General features: G+C 52.4%; 6 protein-coding genes across 6 annotated transcripts; 3 read left to right on the top strand and 3 right to left on the bottom strand.

The window, feature by feature from the left end:
• Positions 1 to 1,393: 1,393 nt before the first annotated feature.
• On the bottom strand, positions 1,394 to 2,493 carry LMH87_002484 (uncharacterized protein; the record flags this gene model as incomplete). The annotated part of the gene is made up of 5 exons (XM_056193949.1): positions 1,394 to 1,595; positions 1,706 to 1,955; positions 2,048 to 2,205; positions 2,264 to 2,327; positions 2,433 to 2,493. 5 exons carry the CDS (start codon positions 2,491 to 2,493, stop codon positions 1,394 to 1,396), a joined length of 735 nt encoding a protein of 244 aa, XP_056050935.1.
• A 121-nt stretch (positions 2,494 to 2,614) lies between these two features.
• LMH87_002483 (uncharacterized protein) lies at positions 2,615 to 4,420 on the top strand (the record flags this gene model as incomplete). Its single annotated transcript, XM_056193948.1, has 1 exon — positions 2,615 to 4,420. One exon carries the CDS (start codon positions 2,615 to 2,617, stop codon positions 4,418 to 4,420), a length of 1,806 nt encoding a protein of 601 aa, XP_056050934.1.
• An 822-nt stretch (positions 4,421 to 5,242) lies between these two features.
• LMH87_002482 (uncharacterized protein) lies at positions 5,243 to 9,419 on the bottom strand (the record flags this gene model as incomplete). Its single annotated transcript, XM_056193946.1, has 8 exons — positions 5,243 to 7,067; positions 7,124 to 8,034; positions 8,097 to 8,130; positions 8,194 to 8,241; positions 8,297 to 8,446; positions 8,521 to 8,591; positions 8,853 to 8,971; positions 9,257 to 9,419. The coding sequence occupies 8 exons, from the start codon at positions 9,417 to 9,419 to the stop codon at positions 5,243 to 5,245; spliced, it is 3,321 nt and encodes a 1,106-aa protein (XP_056050933.1).
• A 363-nt stretch (positions 9,420 to 9,782) lies between these two features.
• On the top strand, positions 9,783 to 10,629 carry LMH87_002481 (uncharacterized protein; the record flags this gene model as incomplete). Its single annotated transcript, XM_056193945.1, has 3 exons — positions 9,783 to 9,925; positions 9,997 to 10,278; positions 10,356 to 10,629. The coding sequence occupies 3 exons, from the start codon at positions 9,783 to 9,785 to the stop codon at positions 10,627 to 10,629; spliced, it is 699 nt and encodes a 232-aa protein (XP_056050932.1).
• A 421-nt stretch (positions 10,630 to 11,050) lies between these two features.
• LMH87_002480 (uncharacterized protein) lies at positions 11,051 to 15,401 on the bottom strand (the record flags this gene model as incomplete). The annotated part of the gene is made up of 4 exons (XM_056193944.1): positions 11,051 to 14,823; positions 14,885 to 15,194; positions 15,247 to 15,340; positions 15,397 to 15,401. The coding sequence occupies 4 exons, from the start codon at positions 15,399 to 15,401 to the stop codon at positions 11,051 to 11,053; spliced, it is 4,182 nt and encodes a 1,393-aa protein (XP_056050931.1).
• Positions 15,402 to 16,341: 940 nt separating this feature from the next.
• LMH87_002479 (uncharacterized protein) lies at positions 16,342 to 17,926 on the top strand (the record flags this gene model as incomplete). The annotated part of the gene is made up of 6 exons (XM_056193943.1): positions 16,342 to 16,378; positions 16,431 to 16,484; positions 16,546 to 16,597; positions 16,647 to 17,162; positions 17,214 to 17,699; positions 17,752 to 17,926. The coding sequence occupies 6 exons, from the start codon at positions 16,342 to 16,344 to the stop codon at positions 17,924 to 17,926; spliced, it is 1,320 nt and encodes a 439-aa protein (XP_056050930.1).
• Positions 17,927 to 18,066: the final 140 nt, after the last annotated feature.

The raw sequence follows: 18,066 nt of genomic DNA, 5'->3' as shown, positions 1-18,066 counted from the left end.
GATGGCTCTACCATGATGCTGCGTTGCGACAGCGGGCCATGCCTAACTACCTACCTAGCCACTATTTAGCAGGATTACAAACGGAACAATTTCCACCGCGGCGTCAGGACGTCTACCAACACCACCACCGGCGCAGAGCGATTAATACCGAATTCTTGCGGCCGCTATTCAGGCCTAGCAGGTTCTTACGCGGCCGGAAGTGGCGCAGACCGATGAGCTCTTGATGATCTAACCAGTACAGCGCCTCACAGCAGCCAAACCATGTCCCCCTCGGCAGGAAGCTGCGCAGCAATGACGTCTTGCCTAGTCGCGGCGGATACCCTATTAGCTAGCCGCTTTAGTGCAGGAGGGTGGACAATCATCAGTTGCGGCCAGAGTCGCCAGGCTCACACTGCGACATACTGAGAAGTTAGGGTTTGATACTGCGCCAGCGGAGGCCTCGGCCACCACACTCCAGAGCTGAGCCGAGGCTGGCGTGCATGATTGCGCCGCAAGTGAGGTTGTCCCTACTTGTAATTATTATGATTTATTGTTCGACTTTATTTGCCCCTCGTCTCGTCGAATGAGTACCGTCTCATGCATGCACTTGCCAGGAGATCCGCAGAAGTGTGCTACTATGCCTCATCTCATCTTGTACCGTTGCTGCCTCTGTCAACTGAGAACAAGTGCTTTGATCGCGTCCTGCCGATTCCATTGTGCTGCGATGTCCATCGCTTAGATACGGTGGTGGCCAAAAGTTAAGACTGCGTCGGGATAAAGGGAAATTACAGACCAAAAGAACTTTGCACCGTAGACGCGGCAGGTACCAAGCTGTGGCGACCACCGTACTGGCAAAAGATATTTTGATGAAGAGCAGTTTATGCTGTTCAGTATGGTAACATCGCTTAGCCAAGACTGGGAAACCTTGAGAGGAAACAAGCATTGCCGAGCAGGCTTGTGTCAGCCAGCCTTAGCAAGCAAGACTTTGGGAGCAGCTCCTGGAGTTATTCAATTCGTTACGTGGACATGAAACGGTCGTGCCTCGATCTCGACTTGAATTTCCAGCAGCAGCAAGGTACCAATGATGGTGAATTTGGAAACAGGCATGGACCGGGAACCTGCTCTGAATAATGACTCGACATCGATTGTAAGGTTACCTTACGTCTCCGCGCCACCAGGACCCCTCGATAGGGACGGCAATCCGTTTCTTGCCGCCAAAGCTGCTTCATGCACGATTGCGCACTGATCAAATCTCAGTGGGCGAAACCGAGGCCTGATTCCTACACAGTGCAGTTCATGCGGGCAAAAGGTTGAGACCGACTGGCCAGACACTTCGTCATGTCATTTGGAATTCCTCAGCTCTACCTAGCTATACATGTGAAAGAGACGCCTTGACCGAGCTCTGCTGGATTGTTTACGCGCACTTGACCACCTTGTCATCGTCAAATTGTATGTCTATGATTCCATCGGCCTTGATGGCCTTGACAACCATGCCCTTGAAGTCGATCGGTAAACGTCTTTTTAGCTCGTCAGTGCATAGCGTTAAAAGCTTGATGCCCTGGCCAAGGTTGATATCAGGATGATGATGTTTGTCGAGAATCGAGAGGCAGTAGTATCTATTGGAGCATTGTCAGCCGTTGTTTTCCAAACCGGGTATGCTGGGGGAGCCATGGCTGCTCGGAGCTGGCTTGGCACCTGACTCTGGTGCTCGTCGGGCAAAACATACTGTGCGTAGCCGTGTGCAGCATATGGAACCTCGGCCATGGATGCAAGGTAGTCCATCCAGTACAGAGACGGCTTGCCCGTGATGGGATCAACGCCGCCCATCAGGAGGTTGACATTGTAAGGCTTTCGCGATCGCAGGCTTGATGCGAGCTCGCCGCGAACGAAGTGTGCAAGACCCGATGGGGAAAGATCTGTCTCGTTTCGCATCGAGTAGAGTTGTGCGTTGCGCTGGATATATTCGGCAAATTGTACTGCAGATAGGACATGACAGGTCAGCATCGTTACCAGCTTCCTCGAGCGCTCACACAGAATGCGTCAGCTTGTGGAACAGCACACGGCTTACCTGTATCGCCAGCTTCGCCAGAAAATGCCAGCAAGGTGTTTTTGTTCAGCTCCCGTGTTTTGTCATCCGAGGCCTTGAGAATCGTGGCTCCCCTCATCGCCGCCTTGGAGGCCGCGATGATGGTGAAGTCCTTGCCGGTGATGCCCAATAGAACCTCCCTGTTGCAGAAGTGTCAGTAGCAAAACTCATTTTACATTGGAATGAGTATGTAATTACATGCTGATTGTTGCGTTTGACCGTGTTGTGCTGTTGTAGATGGAAAAGGTAGCTTCGCCGGTTGCTGAGTGTTGCGATACAGCAAGCTATCAAGCTCGACTAGGCTGCTGTAGCCATGCGCGTCAACCAGCGCTCGCAGTGCTGTGGAGACCGCCGCAAGGACCGGAACCACTATAACCCGACCGGGCCATGCTATTCGCCATGGCCAGGTGCATGTGGGGTTTGTCCATTTCTGGCAACGCAAGTCCCTCCGAAACTTTTTTTTTTTGAGAAGGCGGCAGAAAACTTGATGCTTCACCGGCCTAGACATCAGACACAGGGCTGCTTGTTTTCCGAGCAATAGCAGCAACCATGTCCTCATTTTTCACGATTCCCGGAGCCCAAAAGAAGCGCAAGAGGAACATATCTTCAGATGTCCCCAAAAAGAGAATTGCCGCACAAAAGCCCAATGGCAGAGGCGGCGGCAACAAAGCCGCTATCACACCGAAAAAGCGAGCAGAGCGGGAAGAGTCAATCTCGGGCAGTGACTCGGATGACGACGATGCCGACTCTGACATTCCATCCGACATGCAGGAAGATGTGGACGATAGCGAATCCGAAGAAAGTGAGGAGGAAACAGCCGCCGAACGAAGATTGCGTCTAGCAGAGCGCTACCTCGAAAATGTCAAACAGCACGTGGACGAAGCTGGCTTTGACGCTGCCGATATCGACCGCGATATGATTGCCGAGCGACTGCAAGAGGATATTGCAGAGACCAAAGGACGAGTATACCGTCAATTGGCCCCGGAATTGGCCCTTCACAAGTCATCACAAACATTTTTTCGAACCAACACTCATGCTGTTACCTCAGTCGCAGCATGTGCCCCGTATGTGTACACGGCGACCAAGGATATGTTTCTTCATAAATGGAGAGCGCAGGACTTGCCCAAGGATCAATACCCGCAAACAACCAAGCGCAAATCCAAGAAAGCTGCCGCGCCGCCACGAAGACAACCGCAGCTCGAGACTTGGATTAGAGGCAATACCGCCAAAGCCGGAGAAAAATACTACAAAAGACACACCGGCCGAATCCTCGCTGTTGCAGCCTCCCCAGACGGCAAATATGTCGTAACGGGAGGAGAAGACAAGAAGATGATCGTCTACGAGGCGGCGACGCTAAAGCCGATCAAAGTCCTCACCCACCATCGAGACGCGGTCACAGGACTTGCGTTTCGAAGAGGCACAAACCAGCTCTACTCTTGCTCCAAGGACCGAACAGTCAAGGTCTGGAGTCTGGATGAGATGGCATATGTCGAAACGCTGTTTGGCCACCAGGACGAAGTTGTCGATATTGACGCATTAGCACAGGAGCGCTGTGTTAGCGTTGGTGCACGCGACCGTACTGCGCGTCTCTGGAAAGTCAGTGAAGAAACACAGCTCGTTTTTCGAGGCGGCGCCGTCGACAAGAAGCAGAGGCAGCCCGGCGTGGACAAGCGCTCACTGCTGGCGGAAGGCACAATGGACCGCATCGCCATGATTGACGACGAACTTTTTGTTACTGGCAGCGACAATGGCGCCATTTCGCTCTGGAGCGTTGCCAAGAAGAAGCCCGTGTACATCGAGCCGCTGGCGCACGGCATTGACCCTCGCCTTGACCCCCACGCCGCCTCTGCCGAGAAGAATCCCAGTAGCGCTGAGATCCCTGCGCCGACCCCCCGTTGGATCACGGCATTAAAAACGATACCATACTCGGATATCATCCTCAGCGGCAGCTGGGATGGACAGGTCAAGGTCTGGCAGCTCTCCGAGGATAAGCGTAAAATCCAACTACTGGGCTCGCTAGGTGGGCAAGAGACGGAGGGCTCCGCCGCTGCGCCTGACGGGACAGAGAGGGTGCAGGATGAGGATGACACCAACTCTGCGTACAAGCAGCTACCACAACGCCCTATTGAGGGCATCATCAATGGAATTACCGTGTTCGAACGCGGCGACCGCGGAAAGGACGGGCTTTGCATCGTGGCGGCAGTCAGCAGCGAGCACCGCCTCGGTCGGTGGAAGATACAAAAGGGGGCAAGAAATGGTGCCGTGATCTTTGAAGTGCCCCGCATACCGAGCACGCTGGTGAATGGACATGCGCAAAGCGGAGACTTGGCTGATCAAGAGCAAGCGAGCTCTTGAAGTGCGCGCGAGAATGGTTGCATCGGGATGCTGGGAAAGGCATAAACCGCATGCATACCGAGCACGCTGGTGGACGGACATGTGCAGAGCGGAGATTTGGGTTGAAGAGCATGAGCAGCTCTCGAAGCGCGCGCGAAAATGATTGCATCAGGTGCTGGGAAGGCATAAGCCGCATGTACAGGATAAATGGACGGAAAAAGAAAAACTCATGTAGGGATTTTTACAAGCGGGCATATACAAGGTATACATTTTCTTACTACCACAACCCTGAGGGGGGAAAATGCACACGTAATTCGCTCCTTTGAGTGCTGGGAAGGCATAAGCCGCATGTATATAGGATAAATGGACAGAAAAGAAAAATTCATGTACAAATTTTCACAAGCGGGCATATACTATGCACGGTAAATATTTTTACTACCACAACGCTGAAGGAAATCTAAAAAAAGAAAATGCACACGTAATTAACTCCTTCGAGCTGCTCGCTGCATGCTCAATAATGTACTGATTGCAACAGTAGCGAGTATATCAAACAAGCATAGCTAGTATATGTAAATCATGTCCAGCAAAATGAATCGCCACGCGATAAAGAGTACCAGATGTGATGCAGGAAGAACGGAGAGGCAACGCACGCGTGGGCGCGCATACAAGGCCAACCCAAAATAAATAATAGCAAAACGCCAAACTCAAAGTACACACTTTGTTCATTTCACCCTGTTAATAGCCTGACCATCGTCGAGGTAGAGTTCCGCGAAATAACATTAAAGGGCTGCATAAAAGTATAGAACGAATAGTATCTGGAGTCATAAACATGGCAGACCGAGCCTAAGAATGTGATGCAGGGTATAATGATGTAGTCTTGGTTTGACAAGTCTGTGGCGTCTGCAGCTTTCTCGCCACGGAGAGAAGCTGTACCGAGTCCTGTGTGTCGTTGGTGTTTGTCTCATCGAGGCTTGAAGATGGAGGTGGCGAGTCAGGCAGCAGTTTTACCTGCTGTGGGTTCGACGGCCTCGGGGATGACTGTTGCGTGGAAGGATCCATTGTATGCGCGGACTGCGGCGTCCCAACAATGGCAACGATTCCGTTGTCGGCAGTGATGGCGCGTGTGGCTCCGGGGGTACCGCGAGTCGCTACGGCAGGTGGTGTTACGCTCCTGCATGTGGCTGGAGACGTGACGGGCAGTATCTGCTGTGGTGAGCGCGGAGTAGAAGGCTCAGCTCCTTTGCTGGTGCTGAGGCGTCTGGGCGAGGCCTTGCTGACCGTTCCCGATGTACTACTTATCGGAGACTTGCTCGTCCGTTTCTTGTGTCGTTTGGCCTCCCGTTCCTGTGCGAGGCGCTCAGTCTGTTCACGCTGCAACTTAAACAGAATGTTGCGAACTTTTTTGCGCAGTCTCGCTGCGTCAATAAACCAGTCAACCTTATCTTTACTCAAAATCCTGCGCACCAAGTCATCCGGGTCCTTGAGAAACTCTTCCATGTAGCCCAAGACGAAGATTCCGCAGTCACAAAAGTTGGTTTGTTCCGGTATACCGCGGGCTTTCATGCCGCCAGGCAAGTCCACCAAGTCAATATGCTTCTTGTCTCTAGCTTCTTCAACAAGATACTCCTTGAGCGCCTTGCAGGTTGGAGAATGAGTTGATCCCAGCGAATCAAGTGTAATAATGCGGGCCTGGGAGGCATCTGAGCGCCTAGATGGCGCACGGGGGCCCTGCACTGCTGTTGCGGTAGAACTTGTTGCTGGACCCGTTTTCGCGGGAGACGATACTAGGCCAGACGAGAGTAGTCTGGAATGCGAGAGCTTTCTAGAGGAGCGCCGTGTTGCAGTGGTCTCTTCCAGCGATATATCGGACATCTCTCGCTCCACCTTTGTCATGATCGGGGATTCTGGCCTCGGCAGAACCGAGGCCTCTGTCGAGAGACGAGCAGGCGATGAATCATGCTCTGCCGGCTCTAGCAGCTTCGGAGTGTTGCATATAACTGCCAGATACCAATGCGCATTCTCATTAACCGGCACCACGATATAGTCGTAAGAAAACAAATCCAGTTTGGAGGTCCAACTCTTCACACCATCGTAATTGATGCCGCCCTTACGCGAGGTCAGCTTCTCAAAGAAGAACGTGCTGAAGATATGCACTCGACTGAGCAGCTCTGGTCGTTGTCGCTCCATTTTAGTTTGAAGATATCGCATATAAAAGCTGATCAAGTTGTCGTTGAGAAATTCGCCCTCGTCCAGCCTGAGGATGTCTTCTTTGTCGACCGAGGCTCGGTTGCGCCCGGTGGCGGGGTACACAAGCGTTTGGTTCCAATCTTTCTCCCAACTGGTATTGTTCTCAGACCAGCGCTCGAGAACAGTTGGGATTTCCTTGCGTGTTGGTGATACTCTTCTAGTCCGTCGAGTTTCCATACCGGCTCGCCGGACTGGCGATGCGGAGCGTCTTGGTTCGTCGAGATGGTCTGGCCGAGTTGTCATTTTGTTTTTAAGTCTTTTTGAGCCACCTTCTTGTGCCTCGGGGTGTATTTGAGCGTCGTCGTAGCGCCACCCATGCGACACAGGCACACGTTGAGCCTCTGCATCATCGTGTCTGACGTGACGCGAGCTTTGCACCGCATTTTTCCAAGCAATGTCAAGCATTCGCTTCATTTCCTCTCTGTCTTCATCAGCAAAGAAAACGTTTTCCAAAAGCTCCGTGAAACCAAAACTTACCTGGTAAAGCCTTCAGCAGCACACACATCGATCATTCTGGCAACCTGAGCAGCGCCTTCTGCGCTTGCAAATTGCAGCGTTATTGTCGGCGGCCGACCGCGGATCATGGATCGTCGGAAGCTTAGGTAGCATCCACCGTAGCGAAGGTTGCTAACATCTTTTACATCGAATGAAACCCATTGATGCTCTTCATCCGGCTTTCCGTCGGACCATGCTTCTAGAAAGGAGGGCTTGCTTGGGGAGCGATGCAAAGAGAGGGAATGGTGGCTGTTTTGTGGTGAATCGTACATCTCCTTTCCCGAAACAGCCTTCAATATGGCCATAGGATGCTTTTTGAACTCCCCTGGCGCATTTCCTCGGAATTTAGTCGGGGTTATGTCGCCACGCATGCGTGGCCGTGACCGAGGGGAGCATTTTATTTGTGAGAAGTTTGTCTGCCGAATATTGGATGAAAAGGTTGAGTGATTGGATTGCAGCTCGTCCTCGGATGTTTCAATTTCGTCAAATTCTGTCGGGGCCCTATGATGTTTTGCTGTCTTCTTGGAGACTGCCGGCGAGTATACGTTGGCGGAGTGCCGCTTCCGACCACCGGGTCTAGGAGCAATATCAGAAGTGACATTGGATGGGCCGGGGTGAGGGTCGTCTATGCCAACTAAGATGTCGAGCTTCGCATTCGATGCGCGAACGGAGTTAGCACGTGTGGCATGTCTGCGACTGGTGAATGTTGATCTTGAGCTTGGTGGCGACGTTTGGTGCGTTGGTTCGGGGGAGAAAGTGTCTTTCAGAGGAACCTCTATCCTTTGTCGTTTAGCCAAGGTTTGATTCGGTGCGCGTGGAGATTCAGGAAATTCTCGCTTGTTGCCACTTTTGGTCAAAGTGTTGACTGATCCCCACGACTGGTTCATCTGTCTCTGTGTGTTGCAATCAGTACTTGAGTGCGAGAAAAGTATGATGTACCGAAACAGGGGCATACAAGTCTCTCAGGCCCCATGTCGGGTTGCGCTGGCCTGTTGTCCGTTCTGTCAATGTCTACGTTGATGCTGAAGGCACGGCTACCGCCAACGACATACCCATAGTCCGGGAACGAGTTGGCTTCAGAGTAGTATCGACGTATAGCACTACGAGAACTTAGTAAAAGCAATCTCATGCGCAAGGTATGGAAGATGGACGGACTTCCAAGATGGCCTTTGGCTTTGAGTCGTTGCAGCTAAAGCATCCTTGAAGTACTCTGGGTCTTGGGCTTTGGCAGGCGGCACTGGATCCTGAACCTTTGGAGAGGGCAGAATGGCGGGCGAGAAGGCGCCGAAACCGTCTGCTTGGGCACTGGATGCGAATACTCTTAGAGGCCGAAAGGGTGTGCGTGACCAGCGATTCGCGGGCGGGATCTGAAGACGTACATGTTGAGCGTGTGAGCAGCAGGCGGCCGCGGCGCATGTAGGCTGTTTACTGAGGCAAGTTGGCAATGATTCTGCTGTGCCAGGCCAAGGAAAAGTTGGCTCACAGTCAGCGGGGTGGTGGTCAGTGGGAGGCGGGGAGGCACAGTGGGTCTGTAGTGAGGCGGCGGCAGGCTTTCAGGCCTCTTGGTACCTACTAGCCGCTGTACTACCCAACTTAGGTACCCAGGGTAGGTAGGTAGCGCCCTGGCGCCCGCCTGGAGAAAGCCGGTGTTGACGACGGGCGCGACAGAGAACCGGAGTAGTTTTGTGATAAGAAAAGGGAACAATATTACCTCATCGCTTGCCGACTGTAGAGCAATCATGGACGCGGCAGACGCTAGCCTTTGCGACTTGCGAGGAGACATGGCGCGGTGCGGTAGCAGAGTCGCCGCCACGACATGACGATGCCTACCTATAGCGCGCCTTGGGGAATGGCGAACCCGGAACGGAGATTGTAAAACTGTCTTGAGACAGGACGGCGAGATGCAACTATACTCGATAGCGGCGCATTTGACCTTGTCTTTCGAGCAGGGCCATGACGTTCTGCGACGCGGCTGATGTTTGTGCAGAGTGCGGGACTGTCCAGTCTTGATCACACCAACCCTGCTAGTAGTTTGGTAGGTAAGGTAGGCAGGTAGGTATGCACGAATACCAGTCGTCACCAACCGTTGTGGTACAGCTCGAGGGAGGCACTTACACGTTGCTGATCGGCCGGCGCTGTGAGCAGGTAGGAAGTACCTTGGATTTCCTCTATCCCCTGCATTGTCCGCTGCCAGCCCAGCCGTGCAGCTCTGCTGGCAGAGCAGAATGGTGTGCAAACTCCCAATTTGTCTGGGTAATAAGCTCTGCTTTATTTTCATTTTTTTTTGCTTGGCAACACGAGCCTCAATTGCTTATTTGCCCCCCTCAGTGATGGCTACCTGTAAGAATAACAGCCTCAAGCCTCCTTGCCCCCATGCTTCGAGGCGAGCGCGGACGCTAGTTACTGGTAGTACGCAGACTCCAAAAGAAGCTCTCCACTAATAAACGTGTCCTGATTCGCGATCTCTCATCGGCCACCAATTCGCAGCTCCCTCTTCCCGTCGCATCGCCAATACATCACCATTCGTCAACTCAAGCCTCTGCTCGCCCACCAAATCGAAAATCCTACCGTCGGGAGCTGACCGCAGATATATCCACCACAGCCGCTCGACGTGGCTGCGCCCCGCGCCCTCTCGCCCACCATGTACAACTCGTTTAATCGCATCCAGAATGTATTTGGCTTCTTCACGACAGTAGCCTGCGTCTTTGGCGCCTTTATTGCCGCCACCGACCTCTTCTCTCCGCGCGAGCCGTCCGGCGTCATAACACCCGATAAAATCCAAGTGTAAGTTTGGTCGCGTGCTGCCGACAGCGGCATGCCAGAGGGACAGGAAACCTGCTGACAACCGAAAACAGCGTCAAGGGCCGCCCTCACTACTACAGCACCAGGAAGGAAGAGTACGCCGTCATCCGCTTCTCTCTCGACGCCGACCTCTCCAGCCTATTCACCTGGAACACAAAGAACCTCTTCGTCTACGTCACCGCCGACTGGCCCGGCCCCGACAACACGACAAACTCGGCCGTCATTTGGGACAGCATTATCACCAACCCCAGCGCCGACCATCTTCTGAACATTGGACCCGCTACGTTGAAGAAACTCCGAAAGAGCTCCGCCGGAAAGTCCATCGACCCAAATCGGTATGTGAATTCAAAATGCCCGGCGCTCAGTGACCTCGTTGCCGGTTTCCTTTCCACTAACCTCTCGGTTCTGCTAGCGGCAAGCTCAAGCTTAAGAACCAAAAGCCCAAGTATCAGATCACGCATCCTTCTGGCAAGATTGCCCAGACGGCAGATGTCACACTGAAGCTGCACTACAATGTCCAGCCTTGGGTTGGTCTGCTGACCTGGAACATGCCGAAGGACCTCTTCCTTTGGAAGACCATGTCCGGAGGCCAGAGCAAAAAGGTTGCCCTCCCAGCCCTCAAGGTCAAGGAGTCCAAGGACACCAATTCCAAAACCAGCACCAAGGCCAAGAATGCCAAGGCATAAGCTAAAATATGTGGTTCTGCGATATCATTCCTTTTTGGCTCGAAAGAGCCCAGACTATCAAGACAGCTTGGCACTGTCATCATATAGTGAGACTTTTAGCGCTTTGGCAGGCGAGCTGTTGCTTGCCTAGAAATTTATCGACTTTCTTAACTTCGCTTCTTTCGACTATGTGTTGGCAATAAGGTTGCCGATGTGAGGTTTACTGTGCTTCTTTCTCTCTTTTCAAAATGCTACTTCCGTTCCGGTGATATGTACCCCATTTATTCGAGTTTCAAACATCAGGCTTTAGTGCGTTCATCTATGCATTAGTCGCCATATTTTCCATCCCATGTTAAACAAAATACATGCCATTTTACATTGTGAACAGTCCACCAGTAAACGCCGAATCTAAGTCCTAGTACGCCCGAGTTTCGATCCCTCGCTATGCTGTCTTGGCTTCTTGGTTGCCAGCAGCGCCCCCTCGTCCGCGGTTGCCGTGTCCCCTTCCCCGATTGCCTCGACCACGGCCTCGGCCACCCCGTGAAGCGTCCAAGTTTGCCGGAGGCGGCACGTTTCCGTACTTTTGCTCACCGTTCTGCCCAATGGCTGCACCACCACGGTGGCCAGCGCGGCCCCGAGCGCCTTGCCCGGTACTCTGTGAGCTGCCATGGGGTCCATCGCGGTAGACCATGGTGCTGTGCAGGAGCTTCGGCTCGCCGTTGGCACCGCCACGGCCGTGGCCTCGACTAGATGACTGCTTTCCATTCACAGTGCCACTCCAGCCGCCACGGAGAGGTGCAGGGGCTTGAGCGTCCTTGTACTGTGGCACACCAATAGAGCCATAGCCACCGGTTGTTTTGCTCGGGGCTGCTGCTGCGCGTCGCTGCTGCGATTTGCTCGAGGCCGAGAGTACCTGACGGTTTGTGGTGTTGAGAACGCTCAAGGCTGGCACGGTCTGCCCGCGGAACATGGGAGCACGTTCGCCCAATGTCGTTCCACTCATAAATGATGTATCCCAAACAACGTCGAGTAAAAGTGCTGTCGGGGTGCGGCTAATGCCTACCACTGTGCCTCTTGTGGCGATAGGCACCTTACCAGCCGCGGCAACAAACGTCACGCGATCGCCAAGCTTGAAGGCTTGGTTTCCAAGTACCATTTCAGCATCTGATGGCTTCAGCAAGGCTGTGCGGGGAACACCGCGCAGTTTGCGAATATCAGAATCCTGCGACGCTCGAAATATTTCTTCACCAACTTGCGCCAGCGCCATGACGATATCCGAGTCAAGCTGCTCAGCATCCAAAGTTACCTTCTCGAATTTGCTTGTTTCTTGTTTCTTCAACCAAGCAGAGAGATCTTTCAGCCTTTGAGACGCGACGCTTTGATCGGGCCACAAATCGGTGTCGTAGATGTCACTCTTCTGAGCATGCTTTTGCACCGCGGCAAAGAAATCCGGGAATGTAACCATGTAGTTGGCAATAAGCTCAATAGCCAAATTACTAAACTCCCAGCCGGTGTTGGATTTGCGTGAGTAACCAAGCACCTTCAGCTTGCGGCCTTCGAACTTCAGGTTGAGCCCTAAATTCAGCTTCAACCCGGCCGATGTCAGTACCTGGAAGGAGGACGTGATTTTGCTAAGAACCAAAGGATGAACCCCAAGCTGCTTGGCAATGGCAAAAGATGGTGTGTATGGATTTGCGCTCTCGGCCTTCCGGATGATGGATCGCGAGAATTCGGGCTCCTTGGTTTTCGGCACCGAAACTACTATTTCCGTTTTGCCATTGATATGGCCAGTTATCTCGAGAGGTCGGCCATACGCATAATCGCCGAGAAAGAACGCTCTTGTGCCTTGGGGAAACTCTTCTTCAACCGGTAGGGCAGCCTTCTCGAGGAACCGCTCGTCCTCATTCATAACCTCGTCAACCACAGTCTGAGATGCATATATGCTTCGGACACTTGGGTTTTCGGCATATTCCTTTATGAGAGCGCCTTCCTCAGTTTTGAGAAGACCCTTTAGCATGTGGACACCAACGAGGCACTCAACCTGACCAATCGTGACACCAAGGCGTTTTGCGTGCCAGTTCTCGAGATAGTCCGCTTCCTTGGCAAAATTTGCAGAGTCGCGGTTTGTGTTGTCCTTCATGACGACCTCCACACCATCTTCGCCGAGTTCGTAGGTGAAAAGTTCATCTTGGACCTTGACAACCTTTGCTTCTTGGAGGAAAGGATATCCCACAAAGCATTTCTTTCCTAGCCTTGCTCTCCAGGTTTCCGTCTTGCTGCGTGTCTCAGTTCCAGTAAGCGTCACAATCACACTCGGGTTGCGGCTGTCCGCTTGGAAGACGTTGATGCCGTAGCCTTCAATGAGCTGTGCTGTGTGGGAGAGCGTGTGCAGGGAGGGGAAGCCTGCTAGGGCGTCCATCTTAAGCTTTGCACCATCTGTCAGAGCTGATTTGTAGACTAGTCCCTCCATGTTGGGCAGGTCAAAGATGTTCTCGATACAGCGACAGTTCTGTACGTCGGGGAAGATGCCGGGAAGAGGGGAAGGGTACGTAAAATTGACTTCTGACGAGTAGGTGAATTTGAGAGGAACCCCAAAGCCATTGCGCGCCTTCTCGTCGTCGCCGAGTAGCGCATTCTTTGTCGCCATGGCGGTCAACAGGCGGTTCTCATCGATAAAGGGGATTTTGACGACGGCTTCCCATTCCATCTTCTTACCGTTCATGTCCAAGTCGAAATCTCGCGGATAAAAGTCAATGATGGGAGAGCTTGGGTTCGTCATAAGGTCATGATAAGCCGTGGGCACAATCTTCTTGCTTCGGTCTGGCAAGACACCCATAAGCTGTTCGTATGGTTTGAACGGCTGCCCTTTTTCAAAAACGAGCTTCGCATTCGCACCTTTGACCACATCGGAGATGAGAGGCGCGTAATGGTACTTATAGAACCAAGGCCAGGAGGCGATTCCGCGGTAGTAGTAGAAAAGAACCCATTGCAAACCTTCGACGTAGTTTTCGCAGAGGTTCCTTTGCTCGTCAGAGTAGGCAGTAGATTCCCACTCGGGAAACTTTTGCAGGTAGTACTTAGTCTTCCAACCTTGGTACTTAACCTGATACAGCTTCTCATATTCCTCCTGAGAAGCCTCGCTAGAGTCATTTACCACTACAGCCTTGTCGTATGTTTTGATAACGCGATAAGCTGCAAGATTGCCTTCTTCTTCATCCTCATCATCGTCGTTATCGCCCGCTGGCTTGGCAGGGAATGAGAGTACAAGATGTCGGAATCCATTGTCATCCTCTTTTGTAGACCAATCAAGATGCATGGCGTCGGCAATTTCTTGTGCGAACTTCTTATCGGCCGCACTCAAATCTTTACCAAGGTCCAGGGCCTCGTCCGAGCGTTTAGAGACGTATGGGCGAATCTTTTGTTTCCAGAGATCTCGTTGAGTTGTGGTGATGATTCGCTGTCCACTTTTGGACGTCTTTGCGGTGGAAGCAGTGGCTGTGTTCTGCAGCTTCTTCTCCATCTGCTTCGAAGCGAACCATTTCTCGTCAGCTACGTCGTGCTCGAACTGCTTAAGCTCGACCTTTCCGAGCTCTCCAATCATCCGAAGCGCGCGCTTGATGTTGAGAACACCATTCTCATGTAGGTAGCCTCCTTCATCCGGCAGAATTCGCTTATAGATTTCGAACATGTCAGCGAGCGCACCTTCATTGATATGCAGCCCGGGAAGGTTTGGCAAGAAATCATTGCCAACGAAGAACGCCATAAGGATAAAATCGTCAATGACACGCTCCAGGTCAAACTCGAAGCCGAGGTCTCGATTGTGCTTTAGTTCCTGGAACTCCATTTCCAGGTATTCCCTGACCATGCACAGGTGTAGCAGGAAGAAATTCTGGTGTTCAAGCTCCTTCGACTTATTCTTGGACGCTCTACCGAACGTGACTTCTTCACGAAGCAGTGAAAAGTGAGGATCGTGACTGAGAAGTCCCAGCATAATCAAATCGGCATCAAGGCCATACAGGCAGTGTCGCACGTTGGGGTCGTAGCCTGGTTGCGATTTGGCATTTCGGATGTATTCCATGATCTTGTGCTCACCCTCGCCGGGCACTTCGTGTCCAGACAGGACAATTTCGCAGCCCTGCCAATCGGTATCTTCGGAGACCTTCTTGTTGACAAAGTATTGTAATTGTCGAGACAGTTTCGCCATAAATTCGGTTCCTGTAGAAAGATGAGCTTCCAACTCCAGACAAAGTCGATGGGCGACTGAGAAATTACATACCTGGTGTGATACAGTTGCTGTCAAACGGCTCTTCTTTAGGCATCTCGACGCCTTCCTTGATGGCCTTTTCACGGGCATTTTCTACCTCAAGCGCGGTACGGAACCGACGAGCTCGTTGCTGATTCATTTTAGCGCGAGGCGCGACACCGTCAATGGCCATGAAGAAGAGCTGTTTCGGCTTAATCTTGCCAAAGAGATGTTCGATGTAGTTGAAGATGCGAATAAACATCTCCTCTTCGCTCAGACGGAAGGTCGTATCTTCTCCGGCATCTTTGTGCGTGCAGTTGTGGATGATACCGTTCATGTCGAGCTGTTCGGCGAGTTAGCCATCAGTGCTAATGAGCGTTGAGGGTATATCGTACATAAAGGCAGTCAAACTCGGGTATTCTGTTTTCCGCAATGAGTTGCGAGATTGGAGGATACCGCTCGGAGAGCCATCGAAAGAATTTGGGCACACTATCCAAAGGTCAGCCACGCATTGTAACAATAAGACCGCGCGCCGGGTCACTTACCCCATGATGACAGCGCTCAGGCACAATTATGCCGCGAATGAGATGGTCTAAATTGTAGGCACTGTCGTCGTATTGTTCTGGTTGCGTACGACGTCGAAGAGTAAAACAGGAAAATTGAAGGTCGCTGGGATGTGGTTGCAAAGAGATCAATTGCGGTGCGTTGCAGTGATGGAGGAAAAAAGAGCAAGGGCGTGCATTAAATACGGACAGCTTGAAAAGGGCAACACTGTGTTACACTCAATATTGGCGGGCGTGTAACGCAATCTGCTCGTACTTCCTTTGTATGTGGGAAGAAGAGTCACTCGCGCCACGGATGGCCGTTTGGGTTTGGTCTGTCTGAGGGGCAGTAGAACTGTGGGCGCGCAGCCTGTTTGCCTGCTTGCTACTTGCCTTAGCTTACCTTATTACGACGAGGTTGCTGTGGAGGGCAGTGTTTCGGTAGGCGGTACTTGAGTGGCGCCAGATTCGGCGGTCCATTTGCAGAGCATTTTCTATCCATCCATGTATGCTGTACTTACCTCCACTACTCACTGTGGCGTCGAGATCACCTAGCTACCTACTGATCGGTACCTAGGTACCTACCCGCCTACCTAGCGATGAGTTGGCTATGCGCTGTCATGACTAAGCTTCTACTACCTACTATGTACCTCCCTGGGTAGTTACATACCGACGCTCTTGGTCCTCAGCCTCTCCCCGCCAACCTGCCACCCTGCTTGTCCCCTGCCAACCTGCCCAGTGGCCACCGCCCTGAGCCCCCACCAGCTAGAGAGCTCGGGCTGCCTGTCACTTTACGCGCGACGCGTGCCTCTCGCCTTTCAGAGCTTGCACCAACTACAGCTACGTCTCGGCCACCTCAAGAATAAATCTGCCTCTGCAGTGCTTCAAGCATCGAGCTAGCATTTTCTTAGCTTGCCTGACCACGTCGACTCGTTATACTAGTGCATCATGGCACCTCCCCCAAGCATGGACCCCGACGTTGATGGTATGCAGCCAGGTTCTGAGCTTCAAGATAATTCTTCTAACGCATGTTGCAGTCGACATGACACACGATGAGGAAGACGACCAGGGCGAAAGGCTCATCAACGAGGGTATATACTTTTCTCCCATCGTACTGATGCATCGACGCCACCAGGCTAACCTGCCCTGTAGAGTACAAGACCTGGAAGAAGAACAGCCCGTTCTTGTATGACATGATTCTTGGGTACGTGAGCGCCACCAGTATTCATCTGTTTCTTCCTAACATTAGGTAGCACGGCCCTTACGTGGCCTACGCTTACGGTCCAATGGTTCCCCGATGTCAAGGAACCCAAGGACAAAAACTTTCGCATGCACCGCCTGCTGCTCGGAACCCACACGTCCGACGAGAGCGCCAACTTTTTGCAATTCGCCGATGTTCAGATTCCCAAAGCGCTCGAGCCGAACCCAAGCGATTTTGACGAAGACCGTGGCGAGATCGGAGGTTATGGCAAAGCGGGGGACGTGGCTGCAATCAAATGCGATATTGTCCAGAAGATTGAGCACCCCGGCGAGGTCAACAAGGCGCGCTACCAGCCTCAGAACCCGGATATCGTTGCTACGCTCTGTGTCGATGGAAAAATTCTGATTTTTGATCGCACAAAGCACCCACTACAGCCCACGTCATCCGGCAAGATCAATGCCCAAGTTGAGCTGATCGGCCACAAGGCTGAGGGCTTTGGTCTGGCCTGGAGCCCCCACGATGTGGGTTGCTTGGCCTCAGGAAGCGAGGACAGAACCATGTGCCTTTGGTATGTGTGCTGCCTAGAACTGTGCTGAAGTTTTGTGCTAATTGTTCGCAGGGACCTGAAGAAACTTGAGTCTGATGTCAAAATTCTCAAGCCTTCCCGTCGCTACACACACCATACCCAAGTCGTCAACGATGTCCAATACCACCCCATCTCCAAGAGTTTCATTGGTTCAGTTTCCGACGACCAAACACTGCAAATCGTCGACACACGTCATGGCGACATGAGCAAAGCCGCAGTAGTCGCGAAAGGCGGACACTTGGACGCTATCAACGCCCTGGCTTTCAACCCTAACTCTGAGGTCCTAGTGGCCACTGCCTCTGCTGACAAGACGATTGGTATCTGGGATCTTCGTAATGTTAAGGAAAAGGTGCATACTCTAGAGGGTCACAACGACGCCGTCACGTCACTGTCATGGCACCCCAATGAAGCTGGTATCTTGGGTAGCGGAAGCTACGACAGACGCATCATCTTCTGGGACCTGTCTCGCGTGGGTGAAGAACAGCTTCCTGATGACCTCGACGATGGTCCCCCAGAATTGTGAGTATTGCTCTTCTCACTTAAAGCTTCTACTGCTAACACGACTCCACAGGCTCTTCATGCACGGCGGCCACACGAATCACCTTGCTGACTTCAGCTGGAACCGCAACGAGCCGTGGCTGGTGGCTAGTGCCGCTGAAGATAATCTTTTGCAGATCTGGAAGGTTGCTGAGGCCATTGTCGGCAAGGATGATGGCGAGTTGCCTGTGGACGAGCTTGACCGATAGGTCCGGTTGAGACTGGTGAGGAATATTCGATCTTCATAGGATGAGGAGACAAGGGAATCCTGGCGTTTTTGGAAGCAGATGGATGACGAACTTCGGATCTCTTGCTGCGGTTAGGGCTGCACTACGCTGTGCCTATTTCT

This window comes from Akanthomyces muscarius, chromosome 3, assembly GCF_028009165.1.
Source record: "Akanthomyces muscarius strain Ve6 chromosome 3, whole genome shotgun sequence".
NCBI lineage: Eukaryota > Fungi > Ascomycota > Sordariomycetes > Hypocreales > Cordycipitaceae > Akanthomyces > Akanthomyces muscarius.
Note: the sequence above shows the minus strand (reverse complement) of the source record. Positions and strands in the feature narration are given on the sequence as shown.